Raw genomic sequence first — 21,904 nt, 5'->3', positions numbered from 1 at the left:
TTTTTTTGCACCGGTCCTGGAAGCACTTTAATACCAGGTCAATGCATGGAGTGGATGGAGCACGCTCCGGTTCCACCACCCAATACCAAAAAGAATCTGTTCAATATAGACCTCCTATGGAGGACATATCAGAGACAATTACCCTGGGAAAACCACCTTCCAGATCATAGTGTCTCCCCTACTAGCTAAGTGGTTGAACAGCTAACTGAGTTCACATGCACACACACACAGAGGAGATAAAGTGGGTGTTGAAGAGGTAAAAGACCCCTGTCCCACCAGCTCTTGCTCTCTGACGGCTTAGGCAGTTTTTTTGATTCATCTCAGAAAATGAGCTCAGATGTTTTTTGCTTATGCATGTTGTTGTTGATATACTCTGTCACACACACGCAAACTCCTCATGTGCAACCACAAATGCACACGAAAATGTCGAACGTGCACACATATCCATATAAAAATTCCTTAAGCACACACATTCATGCCAACAAGCTCTTCACATGCAAACACAATCATGCACATGAACTCTTTCAGATATACACACTTTTATATGCATGCACTTCTGCACGCAAATTCCCCACACATGCTTGTGTTCAAATGCACAGGTTCCTCACATGCACATTTACACACATAGGCTTGTACACATATGCACACACACTCCTCTTTCTCACAGACACTCAAATTTCACAGATACTTATGCGCATATATATACACATGCACGCATACAGGGACAGATCCTGCTCACACTAGGGTAACTTCACTGACACTGGTACGATTACTCTTGTTTTACACCAGTTCAATTGACTCCATGGTCTCCTTCCTCCTGCGTCTTCTCTACCTCTCTGAAGTTGAAGGAATATCTAAATCTTGGGGAAAGAAACAATCTACTGACTGTCCCCCAGTTTGTGCCTGGAGGTCCAGTGAAGCATTGCTCCCCGTTGTAAGCTAGATCCTTTGCTGCAGTAGGATGCAAATGTGACTGATGGCACTGTAATGTGCCCTAGTGACTGAACTTTTCTTGGGTTCCTTAGAGGTGGCCTTTCCAGTGCAGCGTTGAGACCTAATGGTGCCTTGCACAGACTAGCCATACGCTGAAGCTGCCCCTTTGCTATACATAGACAATCCTAGGAAGTTTTGATCCCACAGCCTGCAATAGCTTGCAGTCACTGACATTTTTCTTTTTCAATAGGAACCTTTTTTTTTGCACAGGATTAAAACTTGCCTGACTCCTGTGGGGCTACATCTCACCCTGCCTGGTTAACTGTGAGGCATGTGGCCTCAAAACCCAATAGGACAGGTCCTGGTCTAGTGGGAAATGACAGAACTCTTCCAGTTTCATGGAAGCCTCATCGATTTCCATCAAGAGATCGAGTGGGGCTTGAAAGTAACCTACAGTGGTTATTAAGGTTAGAATAATTGTCTCCCTTTCCTTTACCTCCCTATATTGTCTGTCAGTCAGTCTGCTTGTCTGTCTGTCTAGGCTGAATTTATACATATCTACCCATCCATGCATCCATCCATAACAGCTGGTGAAATCTTCACGTTACCAACCCAGATTGCTAGTTTCATCCTTGTCGGTTTGGATAGGGGAATGCCATCAAGAGTATTCCAGACAGACTGTGCTGCCCAGCAACTAGAACAAGGGCCTGAATAGCAGGATTCTTGGGTTCATTTCCCAGATCTTTCCAGAGATCTATGAGGACTTGGTCCCTGCTCTGAGGAGCTTGCAGCCTCAGGAATAAGAAGTGGATGAGGGGTTGGGGAGAAGGGTCTTGTAAGAATGTCTGCCCATCCACTTAATCTTAGAATGTCCTTGCTAGTCCATCCTTCTTTCCTTCCTCCCTTTCTCATTTTATTCACAAGAAATGTCACCTACCACAGCATCAAAGTAAAACACAAACACAGAGCCACAGGGCAAAGTCAGCCCAGCCACAAGTGGCAGTATCCCCATGGAAGCCCAGCAGATAGCACGAAAAGGGGAACCAGTTTGCTCGGGGTGGAGGTGGAGGCTGTTTGTGCAAAGCAGTGTAGCTCTGTTGATTTCAGCTGGGCTACTGGAATCCATGCCAGCCCAAGGGCTAGCTCATTGACCCCAGTGAAGCAACGCCAGTGTAGATCACCATGGGTGTGCTCCACTGACCCCAGCAAAACCATGTCAGCTTACACCAGCTGGGGGATCTATCCCTGCAGACTGTGCCCCACTCCCTCCCCTGGAAGCTGGGACCCAGCTTAGATCCCGAGCTTGGAGGCCAGGCCCCTGTCCTGCCTCCATCCTGGTGCTCTCATTCAGCTGCTCTTATCTCTGTCATTAGTTTCTGTTCTCACAATAAAACACAACGCAGTAAACTGAGATGGTTGTGATCAAACCCACCCAGCCTCCCCAGGCACTGTTGGCACCACCACTCGTCTGCTCTGTTATTCCTGTCCTCTGTGCACATCCCTTTCCCCAGCACTTTCCTCACAGCAGGGAAATATTTAGCAACAACCCCCCTCCCCGCCAAAAAAAAAAAATCCCTCCAGTGAGCCCCCACTCCCTCTGCTGTCTCTAAATTTACCAGCTGCTGCTGCAGCTAATAAGATCCAGTGGGGTCACCAGGGTGACAGCTGCTCATCAGTCACCCTAGCAACAAATCCTGTCAGCAAAAATCCAGAAGGGCAAAGCAGGAGGCCTGGTCCTGCAGGCTAAAGCCCCCTTGGTTGCAGTGAGAGGAACTCGGGATCTGGTCTCACATGTCCCAGGCACCAAGTTAAGAGGGGTGCTGCAATTGGCCTTACCCCTGCAGGGCCTGTGCCCCAGAAGCAAGAGCAGCCCCATGGCATAGTCGTGTCGGGAGCTCCAAAATAGTCCTGGGTACCAATTCTCCTTGTTATGGCTCTGAACCAGTTCAGCAGGCAAGGCGCTCCCAAAGGCCATGACATGGAAAGCTCAGGGCCACGGCTCCACTGGGCTGCCGCTCTCTTGGAGTCAACCCCAATTTTCCACAGATGAAGATCAGCCCCTCAACACCCAGGGTTTCCCCTGAGAGTGTCTGAGAAGACTTTCTGCCCTCATTCTCCCTGCCGTGACCGCAGACGTGAGCAGACGCCCCCGGGCCTGCTCAGACACCGCTAGCCATGTAGCCACAGCGTTGCAGAACTCGGAGCACTGCAGGGGTCTGTGGGTACGTGCTTCAGTCCCGAGCACCCTAGCTAGCTGGTTTAATGATGGCTCTGGAGGATGTTCATGAGCTGCAGCCACTGCTGTAATGGCAATGTGGACACACCCTGAATCTCACTATCTTGGACTGCCCTTCACCTCCCACCCACAGCTCCAGCGCCAAGGACATGTGCCACTTAAGTCACAAAGTGTTTGCACCCACAGAAATCCCTCTTGACTTGAATGGTGCATGCAGGCACCCAACTCATGCCAGGATGGGGGCCATGGGGTGCTATGGTGTTAGAGCCCAGTCCCTCTATCCCAGTTCTGGCCTGATTGCTACATCTAAGGCTATCAGCCAGGGACTGACAAGTGTGTCAGTGATACCTTTCATCCCCCCACCCCCGAGATTTTTCAGCTGCTTCATGCAGAAGGGGATGCTCCTTTTTTGCACCCTTTGCAGCAGCAACAGCATTGCCGGAGGAAGTGGCTGGTGACAAACCCAGTCTGCAAAAGGTTCTCATAGTGCAGAAGGCTGCAGAAGTGGGGACAGATTTCACCCTCCCCCCTTCCACCCACCCTCCCACCCACTCACTCACTGCTGCTCCCCCCTCCCCGGAGCTCTCTGTGCTGCTCGCAAGAAGTGCTGCTGAGCAGGAGAGCAATGGGACTCAAAGAGATGGGGGAAAGACTGACAGGAGCCTCCTGTCAGTCTCTTAGAGGTGGGGTGGTTCCTGTTCACCTAGCACTTGGTCTGCTTAGGGTTAAATTATTTTAATAGGAGTCAGGGGAGGGGGGGCAGGATGTATTTGCTAGCGAAAGAAAAGAGCCAGATCCTTTCCTGGTGTGAAGTGGCAGTCATGGTAGAGTTGATAGGGTGGGGCTGACAGGCAGTTTTATGCCTGGCAAGGTCCGTTCAACACATGACTCCACTTTTACACCCTAAGCAATGCCCCTGTACACCCACTGACTCCTGTGGGGGTAGGCACGTTCACACCAGCTGGAAATCTATAAACTGGGCATTTATAAACTCTTTTGGGAGAAAGATAATTATTTCAAGTTGTGTGGCTGTGCCCAAACATTTCAAAACACACAGCTGCCTAGTCATGGTGGACCCAATACTCCTCTTGCCTGCTGTGTCGTAAATCAGAAGCAGCTGTGTAGTAAATCAGGAGGATCTCCAACTCCATGTAAAGATGATACAGCTGGTCTAATCCCAGAGGCCACTTGTGCTTCGGAGGCAACCCAGGGTAACCTGGAGGATTGCAGTGATTCCAGCTCAGTAGATGAGGGTATGCTCTTGTTGGAGTCTCTTATGCCAAGGTAGATCAGACATAAGTCCACTTAATGGGCCTGATTTGGGGCTGAAGCATGTTGCGGGAAAGTCAGATTGGTATTACTAAACCCATTTGAAGTCAGGGAAACTGAAATTACATGCACAAGTGAGGATGTAGGCACACACTCCTGGAGCAATACGAGTTTACCCCAGCCGGAGATTTGATCTGTTGACTTCAGTCTAGATTTATGTCCCCATAACTGAGATTGTGCCCCAGCTCCAGGGTAAACAGTAAGCAATTTGGGCCCACTGATTTCATCTGCATATAGGACCAGGACTTTAATTTAATGTTGCCTGATTTTCAGGCAGCCTGGTGTGAGCTGTCCACAAGCTACATGGGTAGATGATTCTCACTGCTGCTCTCTGGATTTTTGCTGGATTTGGATCCATTGATCCTACCGTTCTGCTGCTGAAACTTTTTGAATTGCTACCAGCAAAATTTTGCATTTACTTTGGTTCCAGCTCAGTGGTAAAAATCCCATTAAAGTGGATGGCTATTTTGCCTGAAAGAAAGAGAGGGAGCCTTTTAAACTTGTTTATTTAGATATTGAAGCTATTGGTCCAGATTAGCAGCAGATGATTTCTTTCTAACAACCTCTTCAGTCATTTTTTTTACCTCTTCTCCTGTTCATTAATTTTCTGCAGACAGATGGTGAAGTTCTCAGAGGTGCCTGTTATTTGGAATCTCATTCAAAAATGTCTTCAGCAATAATTCTCAGCCCGTGAGTCCCTGGTGAAATCTGCATTGCAGCAATTCAAAAGGAGTGAGATTTACACTACAAGGCGGCAGCACCTAGGTGAGGGAAATGTATTCCTTTAGTACAATTCTTATACTTCACTTAGGGGCTACTTCAACCCTGCAGAAGAATTGTCACAGGGTTTTGTTAGCAATGACATTTTTCAACTGAAAAATTTTCCCAGCGGAAAGTACAGTTTTGCCGGAATCAACATTTTCTGTGGAAAAAGAATGTCTGTTTTGAAACAATTTTCATGTGGGAAATTAAAATGAAAAGATTCATTTTGAATCACCATTTTGAAATGAAATTAATTTTGTTAATGCAATTCAAACTGAAATTTTTCATTCTGAAATGTTGATTCAACTCAAATTTTGTTTTGACTTAATGTGAAGAATTTTGCTTCAATTTTGCTTCATTTAGTAGAAACAGTAAAATTCAGGGAGGTTATTTTCAGTTTGGAGATTTTAGGCCTAAACCCTCTTTTCTCTCTCCCTCTCCCCCCGTCCCCCACCTTGTTATTTTATTTTTTTTATAATCTCTGATCCCTTTAATTCACTGGGAAGAAAAGCAGGAGGAAAAGGTAACCGTGTAAATGAAAGTAGGGAAAGCATATGTTTTTTAAATTTCTCTACACTTCTTTCTTTATTGTTTTCCACCTAAAAATAAATTTGAAAACAAATAAAAACGTGTGAAAATTGTTTTTTTTCCCCCTTAATGTTCGCAATATTACTGTTTTTCTTTTTCTTTTGGCAGTGGAAAAATGGTGCAAAAATGAAAAAGGCAAGGAAAAAAGAGAAAATATACCCCAACTTTCAAAACTCAAATGGAACCTAAAATCTTTTCAGTCAAAATGAACCGAATAGGTTTGATTCAGAAGGTAAATTCCTGCATTAAAACTCTATTTTCCCTCAGAAATTTAAGTGTTTTATTTTTCCTTTGGAACTTTCAGCTTGAAAATTGTTTGGTTTTTTATATAATTACGTCCCAACTCAGACTTTTAAAAAATCTTTTCTAATTGCTAATCTGTCTGTTCAGAATGCATTCTTACTTTCAAACTCCAGACAGCTTATTTGAGCTATTCGCTGTTTGCATTATTGTTAAGTTGAATGTACAATGTAAATATTAGCCCATTTATAAATATTCACACACCCAAGGTCTAACACTGGAACCTTTGATCACACTTTCTAGTTAACATACATTCATAAATAGTTTATAAAGGGAAATTACATTATTAATAGGTGTAATAAACACGTTACTGATAAGAGAAGCAAGATACAGATGGTTACAAATACATTGTTCCTCTCAATATTGAGGTGATAAGCAAGTCGGTAAGTTATTGTGAGTGAAAGTTTGCATTTAGGGGTCACATTGAGATTTGTTTTCAAAGTCGCACACAATTTTCAGTGTTGTTCACATAGATCATGTCCGGATCAAGAATGTCCCTCTGATCTGCAATTTTCTTTTGGCCCTTGTCTCTGTCACTTGCTGCAGAGTTACTGCTTTCCCCTAATTAGACTTTAGAAAGATCTGAAGCACAAGCTCTCTATTTCTGGCGGGTAGCTATGGTGTGGGCTATTTACTGCTAGCCCAAGAACCGGATTTGTTACAGTTTTTTAATTAACATTGGAAAGCTGCTAGTTCACTGCTGCTGCTAATGTGGTTTTAAAAAATGGTTCTGTAAAAGCCGGTGCTAATCACAATATTTTCATGAGCAACAAAGCAACCCCCATTCCCCATGTAATCAAACCGTTCCTATTAAAAAAGGATTTTTGTGTAGATTCTTCTTGCACCCTGATGCTACTGTATACCAAATACACAGTGAGATTGAGAAGGAGCCGAAGAGCCCACTCTTCACAGCTCAAACTGAGTGAAAAGTGTAAGTTAAACTGATGCACTATATGCAGTTGAATGGACTGAATGTTGTAGTAGCAGCATTGTTGCAGCAATGATGGTTCAAGGCCACAAGAGAAGCAAGATTTGTGAGATGAGGCAATACCTAAAAGCTCATCTGACATCTCTCCCCACTACATGCATTGATTCAATAAGAGAACTAAGTATTTTAGTTTCTTGTACTTGAAATGGACTAATGTTTTAATATGAAAAAGGGGGCAGAGATTGATATCTATTTAAACAGCAGCACTGATTTACATTAGCTGAAGATCTGTCCCCTTGACTCTAAAGAGATGCAGATGATTTACAGAAGCTGGGAATCTGGCCCCAAATTTTGAGAGGTCTCTTCTACGGCATCTAAAACCTTGGAATATCTGAAGCTCAGAGGAGCACAATTCACTTTCAGTATGAATTGTGAAGCTGGAGAAATGATACACATTTGAGATGATCTGAAATGCAGCTAACCAGATGCTGGATAATTGAGGCTTGCCTTATATGGTTTTGAATGTTACCCGTCTCTCTCAATTGTGTTTGGCATACAGATCAGCCTAGCCTTTCATTCCTCTCTGTCAGGTGGTGTAGCTGTGCATTATGATACATTATTATAATAGCTTTACTGGGCCTGAATCTTATTAACGCTAATGTCATTTTACACCACTCTGCCCAGGCAAAAGAAGCCTTAAAGTGAGTAGAAAGCAACTCCAGTTTGAATAAAAATCAGCCCATCATTTGTTATCACAGTATTAATGTATTAATAATTACTGCATTAGCTATATTTTTCCTGGTGACTGGAACCAAAATGTCAATAGATTAATAGTCCTACAGATTTTTACAGGAGGGCAGCTGTCAGAAAGATTTTGGCCTCCTTGTCTCTCTTTCAGAGCCTGAAATAATTTGTATTCACAGATGGAGGGAGCCTGTCACTTAATTCCAAACTCATTATAATTCAGCTTTTTTCTGTAAAGAACATCTATAGGGGCAAATCCTCAGTGGGTGTAAAATGGTGTCACTGTAAAAGTCAATGGACTGGATCTAATTTATGCCAGCTGAGGATCTGGACTGATATCATATTTTCTCTCAGAAGATACATTTGTGAGTAGAAGAATTTTAAAGGTGCTTTCAGTGTTTCCTGGACATGGACAATCATTTTGTATTGGCTCTAGCAGACGTGGGTAGTGGTATTTTCAGTAGTCTGTATGGCAGGGACATTAAGGCATTTTGCTTTGCTTCCAAAGCCATGAGTTGAAGCTCTGCTCTCAGCTTATGCCAAAGGTTGTCCCCCACCGATCCAGCTGTACATGAGTATCTGGTCATTTGGGTACATGCAGGCTGGAGAATCAAAGGTGGCTGATGTAATGCTGGACACATCACGACCTTGTGTGCTGTTGGCTACAGAAATGGGGGATGCCTCAGTTATATTTGGCTTTTTGGCTTAGGAGGATTTTTTACTCTGTAGTAATAATGCTATTTATTTATGCATTTTTCTCTGGTCTGGATTAAGTGAGAGAAGAATCAGGTCTATGGTTGTGGTGAGGTTGCGGGTCTAGGGTTAGGGTAGAGAGCTGACCACTCGTTAGATAGCAAGAGAAATGTTTCATGTGTCTCTCTCTGCCTGCGTAGTGTCAACAGCCATTAAGTAACAAGCCAAAGAAATGTGCTGATGCTTACAGAAAGGAAGCTCTAGCCTGTCCAGGGGGTAGGAGTTTGCCTCCTATGCTGCTGGACAGATATCTGTCTGGAATTGTTTAAAAACAACACAGCCTGGCTTTGTGCCAGGCAGTGGACTAGATGCCCTTTGATGTGCGTTCTAACCCTAGGATTCTGTTATAAAGGGGTGGCAGGTTACTTGATACACATTTATTCTCTCTTTGTCACTGAGATGTCAGCCCCTCCTCTCTAACCTTTTTCACAAGTAAAGTACAGAATTTTGAGACATTTGAATACGTTTTACTGGGAGTGTCAATCTGAATGACATCTATCTGTCTGTGTATCCATCCACCCAGTCACCTTCCCATTTCATTCCACCTATCCATCCATCTCATACCAGATGGTCTATCTATTCATTCATCCATTTTTTTGAGTTCTTGCTTGCTTGCTTGAATATGGTTTTTTGTTCATTCTTTCATTCTTTCTTTGTCTCAACTACAGGCTGTCTTGGTTTTGTTGCTATTTTGGTGCTTCATTCAGCCTTCCTGTGGCATAGGGCAAAGCCTTCTTTGTTTTGGGGCTGCGAGAACTTCTCCGAGTCAGTAAACAGCTGAAGGATGTGGCAGGGAGTGAATTTTCCACTGAGGCTGGTTTGAACTAGTCCCTCCTAGGTAGGTCTCTCCTCACCAGTACCTCCACCCTCCCCATGGTCTGCAGAGCAACCACAGTGAACATCAATGCTTCATAGCAGCTTGATGGTGAGGAAATGAACTCCTTTCCAGCACACGTAACAGGAGATAATGGTACCTGGGGAGGGAAATGGAAACCCACAGATGGAACAGATAAAGGAGCAGAAGGGATGGGGAAGGAGATACATTTCCGGGTTTAGGTTTCCAGTGGAAACAGCCACCTTGCCCTATTGTGCTGTGATGTGTTTTGCTGCATAGTATAGTAGAATGGCTCAGAAGCCATGGGGATGGGCATGATGGGCAGAAGAGAGAAGTCACTGATTCTGTTGCATTGCATGCTATTTTGCTGTACTGTGCAGACTATAATCTAGTGGATCAGAATATAGCATACTCAGGTGGCATCTAATATTATCATTAATGGACTCTGGTTGCTACTTGCTATAAAAAGTGTGGATAGTCAACATAACACTCTAACCAGGGGTAACCTTGCCCAGTCTGGTGGACAATTTTCTTTGGTAGAATCAGGGGTAAGAACCTATCAGCATAAGGTACACCACTTTAGATTTCATCTCAGTCCATCCCAGGTAATCCTCTGGTCATGGCAAACAGGCTATTACTTACTCCCCTGTTTCCTGAAACTGAGGCACAGACATAGCCACCTACTGTACACAGCATTATGTCCACTCCAAATCCTGGAGTAATTTACATCAGTATACAAAATGGATGTACATTACACCATACTATGTGATCACCTGTCTCTGCTCTTAGGTAGTTTTTTTCTTCTAATATCCAACATAAATCTTATTTGCTGCAGAGTAAGCTGATTTCTTCTTGCCCTTCCCTATTAGCAATGGAGAGCAGCTGGAGAGCAGTTGATAGCTATCCTCTTTGTAGCAACCTTTTGCCTATTGCAAGACCTTTTTCATGTCCCCAGTAAACACTTCATATTCCTCCAATTTTTCCTCCTAGGCAATGTTTTCTGAATTTCTGATCTTTCTTGTCACCACCCTCTGGACTCATTCCAGTTTGTCTACAACTTTCTTAACATGCAAAATGTTCCCAAAATGTGGATGGTAAAGGTGCCCAAAGCATAGATGGATAAGGTTCCACACTGGTTCCCATTCTTATTAATTCCGACTACCCCCAATTAATCCTGGCTACCCATATGCCCTATGGTTTCCTAATCCAGCGCTCCCCTGACTGTAATGGACTTTGGATATGACTGGATTACTTGTGAAGGGATTAGTCAATAATACCTCTCCCCCTTAACTCAGTGCTAACCCCTGCAGCGTGCTCCAAGGCTCTGAGCTGCCTAGGGCAGCTTTCCTCAGGGATTCCCTCCACCAGACTAATGATCCTGCCCTATTCCTCAATATAACCATCCTGGGAGACAGGGGCTGTGCCATATACTCTGTTGCATTATCTCCATGCTTCTAACATTGCAGTTTGAACTGCAGTGTGGCAGGTACATGGGGAGGCAGAGTCAGTGTCACGCTCTTAGCCTCAGAACTTGGCATTTGAGTGCAAAATGTTCTTCACAGGATGTTATATTGCCAAAACAGTGTCTTGCCCTTTGGATGGTGTGTGTGACAGCCTCTCTCAGATTAGAGCCACGCAAAGTACAACTTTCCTGTGCCCTTAAGTAGTGCATTAGACTATGGGATTGTGTATTGCTGGGCTTTCAGTTATATTCCCTTATAGGCTTGCATTAAGGTTTACTGTTGTGCGCTAAAGGGCACAGCACTAGATTAGAACTCTAGGATGCCTTAGCCATGTGGGAACACTGCTCTGATGTGCTGTAACTACAGCGTGTCAGAGCAGATTCAATTAATCAAGTCTGCTAGAGCGTGCTAGTTAGCGTGCTCCAGCAACCTCTGCATCTGGTGCATTCAGCATCCCTCCACTTCAAAATGGCAGCAGGGTCACTTTAACTAAAGCTCATGCAATGGCATGCTGCCATTTTGAAGTGTGGGATGCTGAATACATGAGATGCTGTAGGCGCTTAAATTAGAGTGGCTCTCTCCCACTCCCGGAGCACATGTAAAGACGCCCCTATATTTTCTCCCCGTCCTAATAAAGTTTGGCAAAGTATGAAAACACCTTCTGAGACATCTGGCAAGTTTTAACAACAAAGCGGTTCCCATTTGGTTGTGTCTGCACAGCCGTTTGCTTTACAACTTCCCATGGCTTTGTGAGCAGGAGTTCAGCGGTATTGCAAATGCTCACGTAGACAGTTGCTGGTACTTTTACCTCCACCTTCTCTGACCTAGCAAAGCAGATCTTTGCCAGTGGCACTAGTGTCATCATCACTTCGGAAAGCCGCAGAGGGTAGGAGATGGAAGGAAAATACCCTAGCTAAACCAATCAGGACTCGTAGTAGAGATGATATCTTTTATTAGACCAACAAGATTTTTGCAAAAAAAATTCTTTAGTTGCAAGCTTTCAGGCACAAACAACCCAGCTAAACCAGGCAGTGAGTGGATGGAATAAGAGGGACATTGCTTTTTCTTACCTTTGTCACTAGATGGCAGTAATGGCTGAAGGAACTCCTGCACATTTCAGGAGCTGAAGTCATTTCCTTGTGAGTGGGGTGGGGTTGGGGAGGAAATACCCTTCGAGCAGTATTTTTGAGATCTGGCCCTGAATCACTAAGAGGTCCAGGACCACGTTGGGCAGCGAGATCCCCTCAAAGCTATGAGGAAGGGAAGCCTCTCTTTCCCTCCAGGGTAGAAGTAGCTGTATGGCCTCTTAGCACAACCAGAAAGACACTAACGAGTTCATCCTGCTGATGCACAAAGACCTGCACTTTCCACTTCCCCGTGGGCCAGCCACGGGAAGCCTGGAGAGCCCTTGGGATCTCCCAGTCACTTGGTCCCTGAGGCTAGCCTTTCTGCCTCTCCCACGTAGCCTAAACCTGAATTAGCCTAGTGTTGGCCAGGCCCATGCATTGCAGGGAGCAGCTCTGGCCCAGGCCAGCTGGCGGGGGTGAGAGCAGGCCCAGAGCATGAGAGAGAAACCACATCCTGTGTCAGTTGTTGAGCGGTGGGGGAGGTGATGCCGGCACATGTGAACAGGTACAAAGGAAAAGAGCCAGCAGCACAAGGTTCAGTGCATGTCTGGGCTACAGGACACTTCTGGGGGATTTGCTAGCACAGAGGCTCAGCACATCCCTGAGTTTTCAGCATGAACCACAGTGTCTAGCCTTTGCCTTTAATGAAGGGACTACAGAGATGAGGATATGTGCATGTATGCAGGGCATGCTTGTCAGCCTTGTAAGGAATCAGCTCTGCAGTACTGAATGCTCTCTGCTATTCAGTTTCCACAGGGAAGTTGGTTGCTTGGTAGGTTGTCTGTGTTTGCAGGGGGAGGTGAACATTACACAGCATAAAAATACATAAGGGAGAAAGCAGTTCCAGCTGCCTGGAGGCAATCTCTGCGCGAGCAAATTGATTTAGCAACCAGTGCACCTGTAACAGAGGCTTCCTGAAGAAAGACATCCTTAAGTGTGAGAGGCAAGGATTTTGGCGGCAATCTCTTTTATTGGACTTACTACAGAGCTGGGATAAAGTTAGACTAACTTTGAATGCAAAGCATTCTTCTTTAGGTCTCCTTAACTGTGCCATGCTTAACTGAGACATCCTTTACTGAACTGAGACAGCCTTTCCCGTACCCACTCAGGGCCAAACCCCCAGCTCTGGATGAGGAATCCTTGCATAGTAGATTGCCCAAAGCCATCTTTCTACTCTCCTGAACCTGGCAAGAGCTGTTGAAGCTCCTTCTGTAATTTAGGGCAGTTTACAGAGCACTTGAAATGAAACCAGCAAGAGTTGCTGTCTACCCATGACTGTACGGTACTCCCGTCCCCACCATGCCTCCTCTGCAGTCCTCAACACAGGGGCGGACAATTATTTCAGGGAGAGGACCGCTTACTGAGTTTTGGCAAGCCATCAAGGGCTGCATGACAGGCAACCCAGGGCAGATAAACATTAATTTTCTAAATTTTTTAGGAGCCCCATGGGCCAGGCTTGGTGTGCCGTATCCAGCCCACGGGCCACATTTTGCCCACCCCTGCCTCAACAGGACATGGCAAATGTGGCACAACTGGCACAGCTGAGGTTTTTACCATCTGGAAATCTATAATTATTCTAAAGGGGCATGGCTTTGACCTATTTGGTCATACAGAAGGGCTGGACAATGGATTGGGGTACATAACATTCCCAACTGCTTGAGGTAACAGTGCCATCGTAAACCAAAGAGAAAACATCCTGATGTACAGACAAGAACTGTCTGGCTTTGACTGCTCGGAGAACTGCCAGTTTCCTTCCAGCTTAAATTGCTTTCCTTTCTGTAGCGAGGTCTACAAAACAAGCCATGGCTGATGCTTCTAGCATGAGCCTATTTTTATGGTATGGATCATAATCTAATGGAAACAGCCCCATTTCCCTCACCCCTTCTAGAAACATGTGCCCTTTGGCTGAAGCAAAGCCAAGAAAATTGCAACCGGAGAGGAAACTGGGGGTGAAAGTTGTAAGCCATTGGGGAAAAATAGGGCTTAGAATGGAAACAAGAATTCAATCTTACCTCTAGGGATTGGTGCTATCCATGTTACGTCAAACACATTTACACTTTGCTCCAATCACAGCAGCCCCTGTGGTGGAAATACAGGAGTTGGTGTCTATCAGAAACCATAGGAAGCAGAACTGTGTATGCTTCCCTCAGGAACTGCCTTTTCCTTGCTCTGTGATTTGCTCTCAGTGAAAGGCCTTTAAGGAAACCATTCAGTTGTGTGAATGGATATGGTGGGTGGGAGGGTGGTCCACCCCCCACTTCCCCGTCTTTTTTTGGCTGGAGTGCAGCTAGTGAGTGTGCTGTCAGTCAACATAGGAAGCACACACTGGGAGAGGTAAATGGATGATGAACCATCCCTGCTTCTCTCATCCAAGTGTTAAAATCTCAGCTTTGAGCCCTGTAGTGTTGCTGGTGGAAGAGGCATTTCCACATCCCAGACTGATGACTGGTGCTCAGGTGGGGAACCAGACTGAGCTGAGGGGAATGACCTACACGAGGCCAAATCAATCCTGCACAACAGATTATTGACCAGGCGGAAGTGACAGTGACATCCAAAATGTGTTGACCCTTTCTGCTCCCTGTAGAGCCCGAACCTGCTGCATACAGCATAAGCATAGACCCTGACAGCTAGATGACCAAGAGGGATGGTGCTCCCTTTCTACTACAAGGGAGAAAGCAAAAAGGTGATCATGGCCAGCTTCTTTTACATGAATGATGATGTTGCTTATCCGTAATTACCCCTGACAAGTGGTATTGTTTTAGTTGGAATTTAAGTTTTTCACATGTAAACGTGAGAATAAATAATCATTGGTACCTCCCTCACAAAAGTCCACAGGAATTGTGTGGGACGGAGGCCAGTGAGAAATTATCTTTCTGTCCTGCAGAACTTTTTGAGATTTTCCCACTTTTCATTGATGCAAAATTGCAGGGCAGCTCTGTGCCCCAGGCAGTGGCAGCACATAGGGCAGTGCCAGCTGCTGTGCTGCCAACAGCAGTAGTGTGGTCAGTTGCCAACTGTGGTGGTGGATCGGGGGGTGCAGTGGTACAGCTGTACCCCACTTTGATTTCTGCTCACCCAAACCTTAAAACCAACTGCCTTGGAGGAGTAATGGTATTTCTATTCAGGCAGCACTAAGAGAGTCAATAGACTTCATGGCTCATTATCATCTCCCTGATTCCTGCTAATCTCTTTCCACTCCACAGGTGTTAAATACCCCCTCTCTTTTTTATTGGTCTTGATGTTCCACTATTCAAGCAATCCTTTCTTCTGCAATGTTGCTGTCTATTAGCCATGGACAGATCTAAGTTTTTTAAATGGGGGAAGGGTGCAATGGTGTGGTGCATTATCACATATAACACAAAACATATTTTTCTCCAGTTAAACTAGATGCTTTACTAATAAGCTAAGAAGACTAGCACATTATTATTCAGTTTAAAATCATAGCAAAAACAAATATAACTATTGGAATAATAACTCATTTCCTAGAAATAACCAGGAATAGCTAACAGAAAGCAGAACTGCAGAGGATTCTTTGAATAGTGGACTATCAAGGCCATTAAAAATAGCAGTGTCTATTTTTGTGCTCCCTTGGTCCCTCATTGGAGGCGGTCTCCAGGGCTGCTACTCTGGTCTCTTCTACCCTCAGTTTTGCTACTGCAAAACTGGGACCCTCAAGTTTGTTTTTTTGGTGGAAAAATGCAAAGTGGAAGACTCGCTTCAAAAGAACTGGGGTGTTCACCAGGGATGTAGGAGACCCAGGGTCAAATCCATCCTCAGCCAGAATTTCAAACCAGGGTCTCATGAACATCTGATTCACCAAGCTACTGGCTATTTAGGAGGGTTTGACCAGACAATCTACCCTGTGGGGATGTCTGCTCCATGTTCACAGAGACCTGCTCCTGAACAGGCCCTGCCACAAGCAACTGTTTACACAGGCCAAATTTGGAAATGTAGCTGGGAAGTTGATGCAGGGGATCAGGGCAAGGACTCAAGAGGGATCATAGAAGGGGTACTACAGGGAGGCTTCACTGCTACATTTATGGGTTTAGTGTGTACCCAGGATTGTCCTTCCCTGGGCACATTGCCTCACAAGTCCTTTCCCAGGGCCGTTTCCATGAAACTGTTATTTTCTCATAGAAAGTGTCAGTTTCAGCAAATTGGCACTTTCTAAGGGAAAAACATTTCTGCAAAAATGCCCCACTGCCTCTAGTGCAACATGCACTCTGAGGATGGAGGCAGGGAGGTCGTGGTTAATAGGTTAATAGGTCTCAGCTGGGTAATGAAGCAGGGGCCCAATGGGGTAGGAATCTGGTTCTGCCAATGAGCTGCAGACTTCAGAGAGGAGGGAGTCTGCCCAGGGCTCCCGTTTTATACGAGGTTCTCCACCTCGAGATCCAGAGACCATTTTCACGACTCCTGTGCTGTACTCAGAAGCACTGCTGCAAAGCTTGCGCTGTCCAAAGACACCATTTCAGACCTTCAATGAACAGATTTTTCCCCCAACCCCTTTGATATAAAAGCTTCTTTAATCTCACAACATGCTTAGCTTGGTACAAAGTGCAGCTGCCTGAGCCGCTGAGAGCGGGAATACATTAAAACCCAACACCTCTCTGCTCCTGCCAGGGCATATGTATTCTCAGGTCCTGGAAGATACATTCATTATTGCCACCCACTGCCATCTGGCCCCTTGAGGCCATGACCTAGATGCTGAGGTTCTGGTTTAGGGCCCCACCACCAGAGTGCAGGCATCTGACAGCTAAATAAATACCCCTGAGCCAGGTCTAGGAACAGAATCTCAGGCACAGCTGGAGGGGTCAGGAGGAATGAGTGTGGCGTAGGGGCTGGGAGCTTGGTGGGTGGCTGCAAGTGATTTGCTGTGTGGCCTTTGCCAAGTTACTTTATCTACCTGTGCCTGGGTTTCCTCCTGTATAATTCTTACCTACCAGGTAGGGTCACTATGAGGATTGGCAGGCACCCACAGGGCATGTGGTATGAATCAAAGAATCACTGGGCTGGAAGGGACCTTAAAGTTTGACCCCTGCCCAGAGGTGAGACTCTGTTCCTAGAGCACTCCAGAATGCACAGGGACAGGCAGTGAGGAAGGATTAGCCCCGTGGGTCACAGTTGTTACTGTGGATGTTCACAGAGAAGGGTTCTCTCATTACATTTCTTTTTAGCATGAAAAAGGGGGATTTTGACCAGCGTTCTCAACCTCAGAGCATCTGGTTGGGTTGAAATGTTCTGGGTTGAAAAAGACCTAGGTTCCAATTCCCCTCCCTAAAGAAAAATGTTGATGAAAGTGATTTCTCCATCCCCACCCATTTTCACCTTTTCTTTGTATGGGAAAGAAGCCATGTCCCCGGCACATCAGTGCTAAAGGCCTGATCTCCCTAAGAAGATGCTGCCTCTGCTGGGGCCTGGACCCAACACGCTCTTTCCAGGGAAAGACCTTTGTGTGGAGAGCTTTTGTTGTGGGTTCAGTAACGGCAGTAGCAGTACATTGCCTGCCATTGCCAACAGGCCTCAACCCAGCTCTCACTTGTTACTCAACCACTCCTCTGTGGGGGAAGGGAGTATTGCAAGATCCAAATGTCCATGGAGCAGTGGAACAAACGCTGGGGTGGGATTCAGAAGACTGTGGTGTATAGTCTTAATTCTGCCAGATGCTTCCTGGGAAACTTCAAGCAAGTTGCTTCACATCAATGCCATTGCAAAGCCAGGGTGCTATGGAAGTGCCATTAGCTTTGCATCTCTGTGCAGGGTTGGACGTGAGATTCCCTACCTCCATGACCTCAGGGCCCCTCAGTGAATGGGGTTCATGTGCCACCAGGAGGTGGGCTGTCAGCCTGCTCTCCATGACTGAATGGAGAGGTGCTGGGGGTAGGGGGGTGTAAAGTGACTCAGCCATGCTGACCTCAGGTGTCTGCAAAGTCAGGGAGGAAATTCAGATGTCAAGAGTGAGAGGCCTTGTCACTGTGACAAACCTGTCCCTTGACACTCCACCAGTAAGACACCTATCATCAGGGCCCAGTGCAGCAGCACAATTGTCCCCCCCACACACACCCACACACCTCTACCCATGGAGGAGAACTTATCACCTGGATTTCAACCAAGGCCCCCTAGCCCTTGGCTACAAGTTGAGCACTGGACTATTGAAGCCAGGTCCAGGCTCATTGTCCCACTCCACTTAAAAGAGAGTGAAGCCTTCAGTTATGTCCTGAGGGCTCCAGGTAGGCCTCTGCCATGTCTATCACCAGGGTTTCCGAGTGCCTCTCCTAGCTGTGAATAGAGCCCACAAAGCCCAGCCTGCCCCCAAAAAGCTGGGAAGAGCCCTCCACAGAGGAGTCATTTACAGCCACAAGTTTCCTGAATGGCTGGTGCTGGTTCAACACCAACAGAAAGCCCCGGGCAGGGACTTGAGGGAAGCAAGGGTGGAAGAGAGCTAAGCTGCTTTCTCCAGGTAGTTCAGTCAGAAATACCAATCAGTGGGGTGTGAAGCCCCTTTTGGATCTTCAGGGGGTTGGAGTGGGACCAGCTGATCTGTTGTACCATGTGCCAGGCCATTCTGCATTGGTTCTTGGGTCTGTTGGCACATTCATGGTTGGTTCAGGAATTTGGTGGCTGAAGCTGGGAACTTTTGGAGATGACCCCTTTGGAGGTGGCTCTGGGACTTGCTGGCTCACTCAAGACTGGTTCTGGGATCCGGGATCTTCTTTCAATCTTCCAAGAGTCTCCTGGCCTACTCTTGTTGAGACCATCTCATGGATGAGCAGATCCATGAAAAACTGGTCTTTGCTGAGTTCAGGGAAGACAGTAGGCATGACAGAAAGGTTGAGAAAGAGGCCCCAGACCTGCAGTGCCCCCCACCCCCCACCTTAGTACTCAGTGGTCTGGATGTCATCGTAATCACTGTCAGTTGAGGAAGAGTCACCCCCAGGTCTATGGTTGCCTGATGGTGCGGAGAGGGGTATCCACCCTGAAACAAACAAATCTGGTCAGTGGGGACTGGAGCTTGGTCTGTAGAGGTGGGCCTGACAAGGCACCCAGCCCCCACTCTGGCTTCCCACCCACTCCTTGCCTTTTATAGTCCCCCTCACTTCATTGAGATAATGTTACCCTGCCTCATCCTCATTTGCAGTGGACTGGTAGACCCAACTAAAGTGTTTTGACAGCTCTGGGATACCTCTGGGTTTGTACAGGGCTTGGCAGGGCTCCTGATCTGGATAGAGAACAGTTCACTCCCTGACATGCCCTAACTCTGAGAACCTGCAGTTTCTGCAGGGCAAACCCAGCCCCATGGTAGGGAAGCCATTTGTCATCCAGAGAGTAGGGGAAGCGGTAAGCTTGGGACCCACAATCTTTCCTTCCCATGCTCATCTGCTCAAACTATGCTGGCACCTTGGGCTTGAGAATGGGGCTGCAAGAGAGTGGGTAATGGGTGCATGTCACATGTGCTCCTGATCCAGTCTTGTGGCAACTGTGAAATGGCTGAGCCCTCAGGACAATGAGCAACCATGGCCTAAGGGAGCCCTAACTGCCAGGTTGATGTCCATCTGTCTGCCCATCCCTCCTGCTTCCTCCATCCATCCCTCCATCTCCACATTCATGTGTTCATCGCTCTTTCCTTCTGTTCATCTCTGTTCAGTTATTTCTCTGTTCCCTTCCCCATTCTCTTGCTCTTAGTACAAGTCCCAGCCTGAACCATGCTAACCCTTGTGAATGAATGTCCCAGATGGCAGGAATCTGGGCATTTGGGGTTCTGCCTCCTACCCCTACACTTTGACTTTGGCCCTGCCCTCCCTCTGATCTGACATCTCTTCTTAGTCCCACTGCTGCAGCTGGACTCCTTACCAGGGAGGGAGGGTGCATGTCCAGTCTGGGCTCCCTCATGCTCCTTCCCTTGGACATTTTCATACCATTCTCCAGATGATGTGCTGGAGCTGTCGGCATTGTCAGTTCCTGCTGGAGACAACTCATGGGTCAAAATCAGGATCTGGACTCTGCTTACTGGGAGCCCAGGAGGAGGGGCAGGAGGTTCTCTCCAAACAGCCTTCCCTGGGTTATCCCGCCCTAGAGGCAGTGCTATGGCAGAGGCCTCAATGGCTGTGGGGAGACCTTTCTGGATCCCACAAGTGGAAAGAAAAGGGGCTGAAGGGCTCCATCCATCATGTCTCTCCTAGGGGAGCAGAGTGCATGTAGACCAGTGTATGTGTGTGTGTGTGCATGGAAGGGAGGGGGTGAAGTGGAAAGAGGCCAAGGTTCAGGGGAACCATACTCCCCAACCTACTGAGGCAACACCACAGTCCCACTACCATCAGAACAACAGCCCAGGGTTGGAGGAACATGGTGGCTCCCTCTCTGGCTGGTAGCTGGGGTTGCGATCTTGTGCCTGAGGACAAGCTGCCTTGCTACCATGCTGGATATTCTGTTGTTTTCCATCCTGGGACCATAGATCCAGCCCCAATTTCCCTGCCCTTGGGGCCAGGGACAGAGGAGAGATCCATCCTGAACCCCAGGGTGCCCTTTCCCATTAGCTATTGGAGCTAGTGTGTCTCTCTCCCCTGGTTGGCCTGGCTCACCTTGGAAGGAGATCTGGGATCCACTGGTGCCTTGAGCAGGCGGGGCTAGCAGGAGGTGGCTTCCAGCAGCTGGCAGGGTTGGGGTGCTCCAGGACAGCTGTGTGGTATCACCACTGTTACAGTAGTTGGCCTCTGTGGGTGAGCCATATGAGATGCCTCCCGTCTGCCAGGTTGGAGCAAACACAGCAGGGGGCTCTGCAAGCAGAGGGGGCTCTCCATCAGCACATGAGGGGGCAGTGCCAGAGCCCAGCCTGCCCACAAGGGCCACAGGGCCATGATGCTATGCACCAGTGATGGCCTCTGTGCCAACACCAGCCCTGGCACATTCACACTATCAGCTGATGGGATCCTCCCCTTTATTCCAAGCACCGAGACAGACAGTAACGAAGGTCAGATGATGGTGTGAACACCAGGGCAGCCTGATGCAGCCCTAACCCTAGCTGTAACCCTTTCCCAGTTACCTGCCTGCCTGTCAAGACCCACTGGGTATCAACCCCTCCCTCCAACTGGGCCAAGATGCCCCCTCTCACCTGGTGGCCAGTCCTGTGACTGCAGGCTCTGGTTCAGCTCCTCATGGTTGGGTGCTGCAGGGAAGCTGCTCCCAGGCTGAATCTCATCTGGTTGGTGCCTGAGGGAGTCTGCAAGCAGAGGTCAAAGTGACTCCAGCAAACCTGGCTTGGCCCAGCTCAGGTTTCTAGGAATAGGGCTAGCCAAGAGAGACCACTGCTACCTTAGCCACTGTTGAGCCACCTCCTGCTCTGGATCCAGTCAGCCCCTGCACTCTCTGATGTGACTCCACTCTGAGCCTCATTTTATGTCCTCTGCAACTCACTGGTAATTCTAGCCTATCTTAACCTGTATCCCAACCCCAAGCTCCCCCGCCCCTCAGCATCAAAACTGCTGCCAACATCTCCACCCTGTGCTCAGTTACCATGGTAGGAGGTACAGTGTGAGAACCAGGGAAGCTGAGAGAGAGGGACAGGCGAACAGACAAACACTGCTCTTAAAATCATCATCTGCTAAAATTAACCCTGAACATCATTTCATCCTTAAATTATCAAACCCTTAAATGAACCCTTTCCAGGGCACTGGCAGAACTCTGAGTGTGTGGGTAAGTGAATGTGAGTGTGAGTGACAGTGAGTGTGGGTTGAGGGGGAATGGGTTGGGGAGTGAGAGCCCGAGGCAATTGGTCAGAACTAAAGGACATTGGTAAAGCAATGCGAGTGAGTGTGTGCGTGTATTTGTGTGTGTGCAGGGGTGAAGCCAATGACTGTGGGTCAGGACTGAGGGCAAGAGGCAAAGCTGTGCGTGTGTGAGTGGTAACAA

The 21,904-nt window shown here is 47.1% G+C and overlaps 1 protein-coding gene and 1 pseudogene across 3 annotated transcripts in view; both read right to left on the bottom strand.

Moving 5' to 3' along the window:
* Window positions 1-205, bottom strand: LOC149871278 (U2 spliceosomal RNA; annotated as a pseudogene).
* Window positions 206-16,505: 16,300 nt separating this feature from the next.
* Window positions 16,506-21,904, bottom strand: part of CD6 (CD6 molecule) — a 28,194-nt gene continuing 22,795 nt past the window's right edge. For 2 of the 3 annotated variants that reach the window (XM_090032224.1, XM_090032226.1), the window contains 4 exons: window positions 21,108-21,215; window positions 20,578-20,772; window positions 19,850-19,960; window positions 16,506-18,974 (listed from right to left, as the gene is read on the bottom strand). In XM_090032224.1, the coding sequence (XP_089888350.1) occupies window positions 18,874-18,974; window positions 19,850-19,960; window positions 20,578-20,772; window positions 21,108-21,215 (515 nt within the window). In that variant the 3' untranslated portion in view covers window positions 16,506-18,873. The remainder of the gene's footprint in view (window positions 18,975-19,849; window positions 19,961-20,577; window positions 20,773-21,107; window positions 21,216-21,904) is intronic. The other variant, XM_090032225.1, reaches the window with a different exon arrangement.

The sequence above is a fragment of the Crocodylus siamensis genome, chromosome 2 (genome assembly GCF_052110815.1).
Source record: "Crocodylus siamensis isolate JL-2025a chromosome 2, ASM5211081v1, whole genome shotgun sequence".
Classification (NCBI taxonomy): Eukaryota; Metazoa; Chordata; order Crocodylia; family Crocodylidae; genus Crocodylus; species Crocodylus siamensis.
This window is presented reverse-complemented; position numbering and strand designations above follow the sequence as displayed.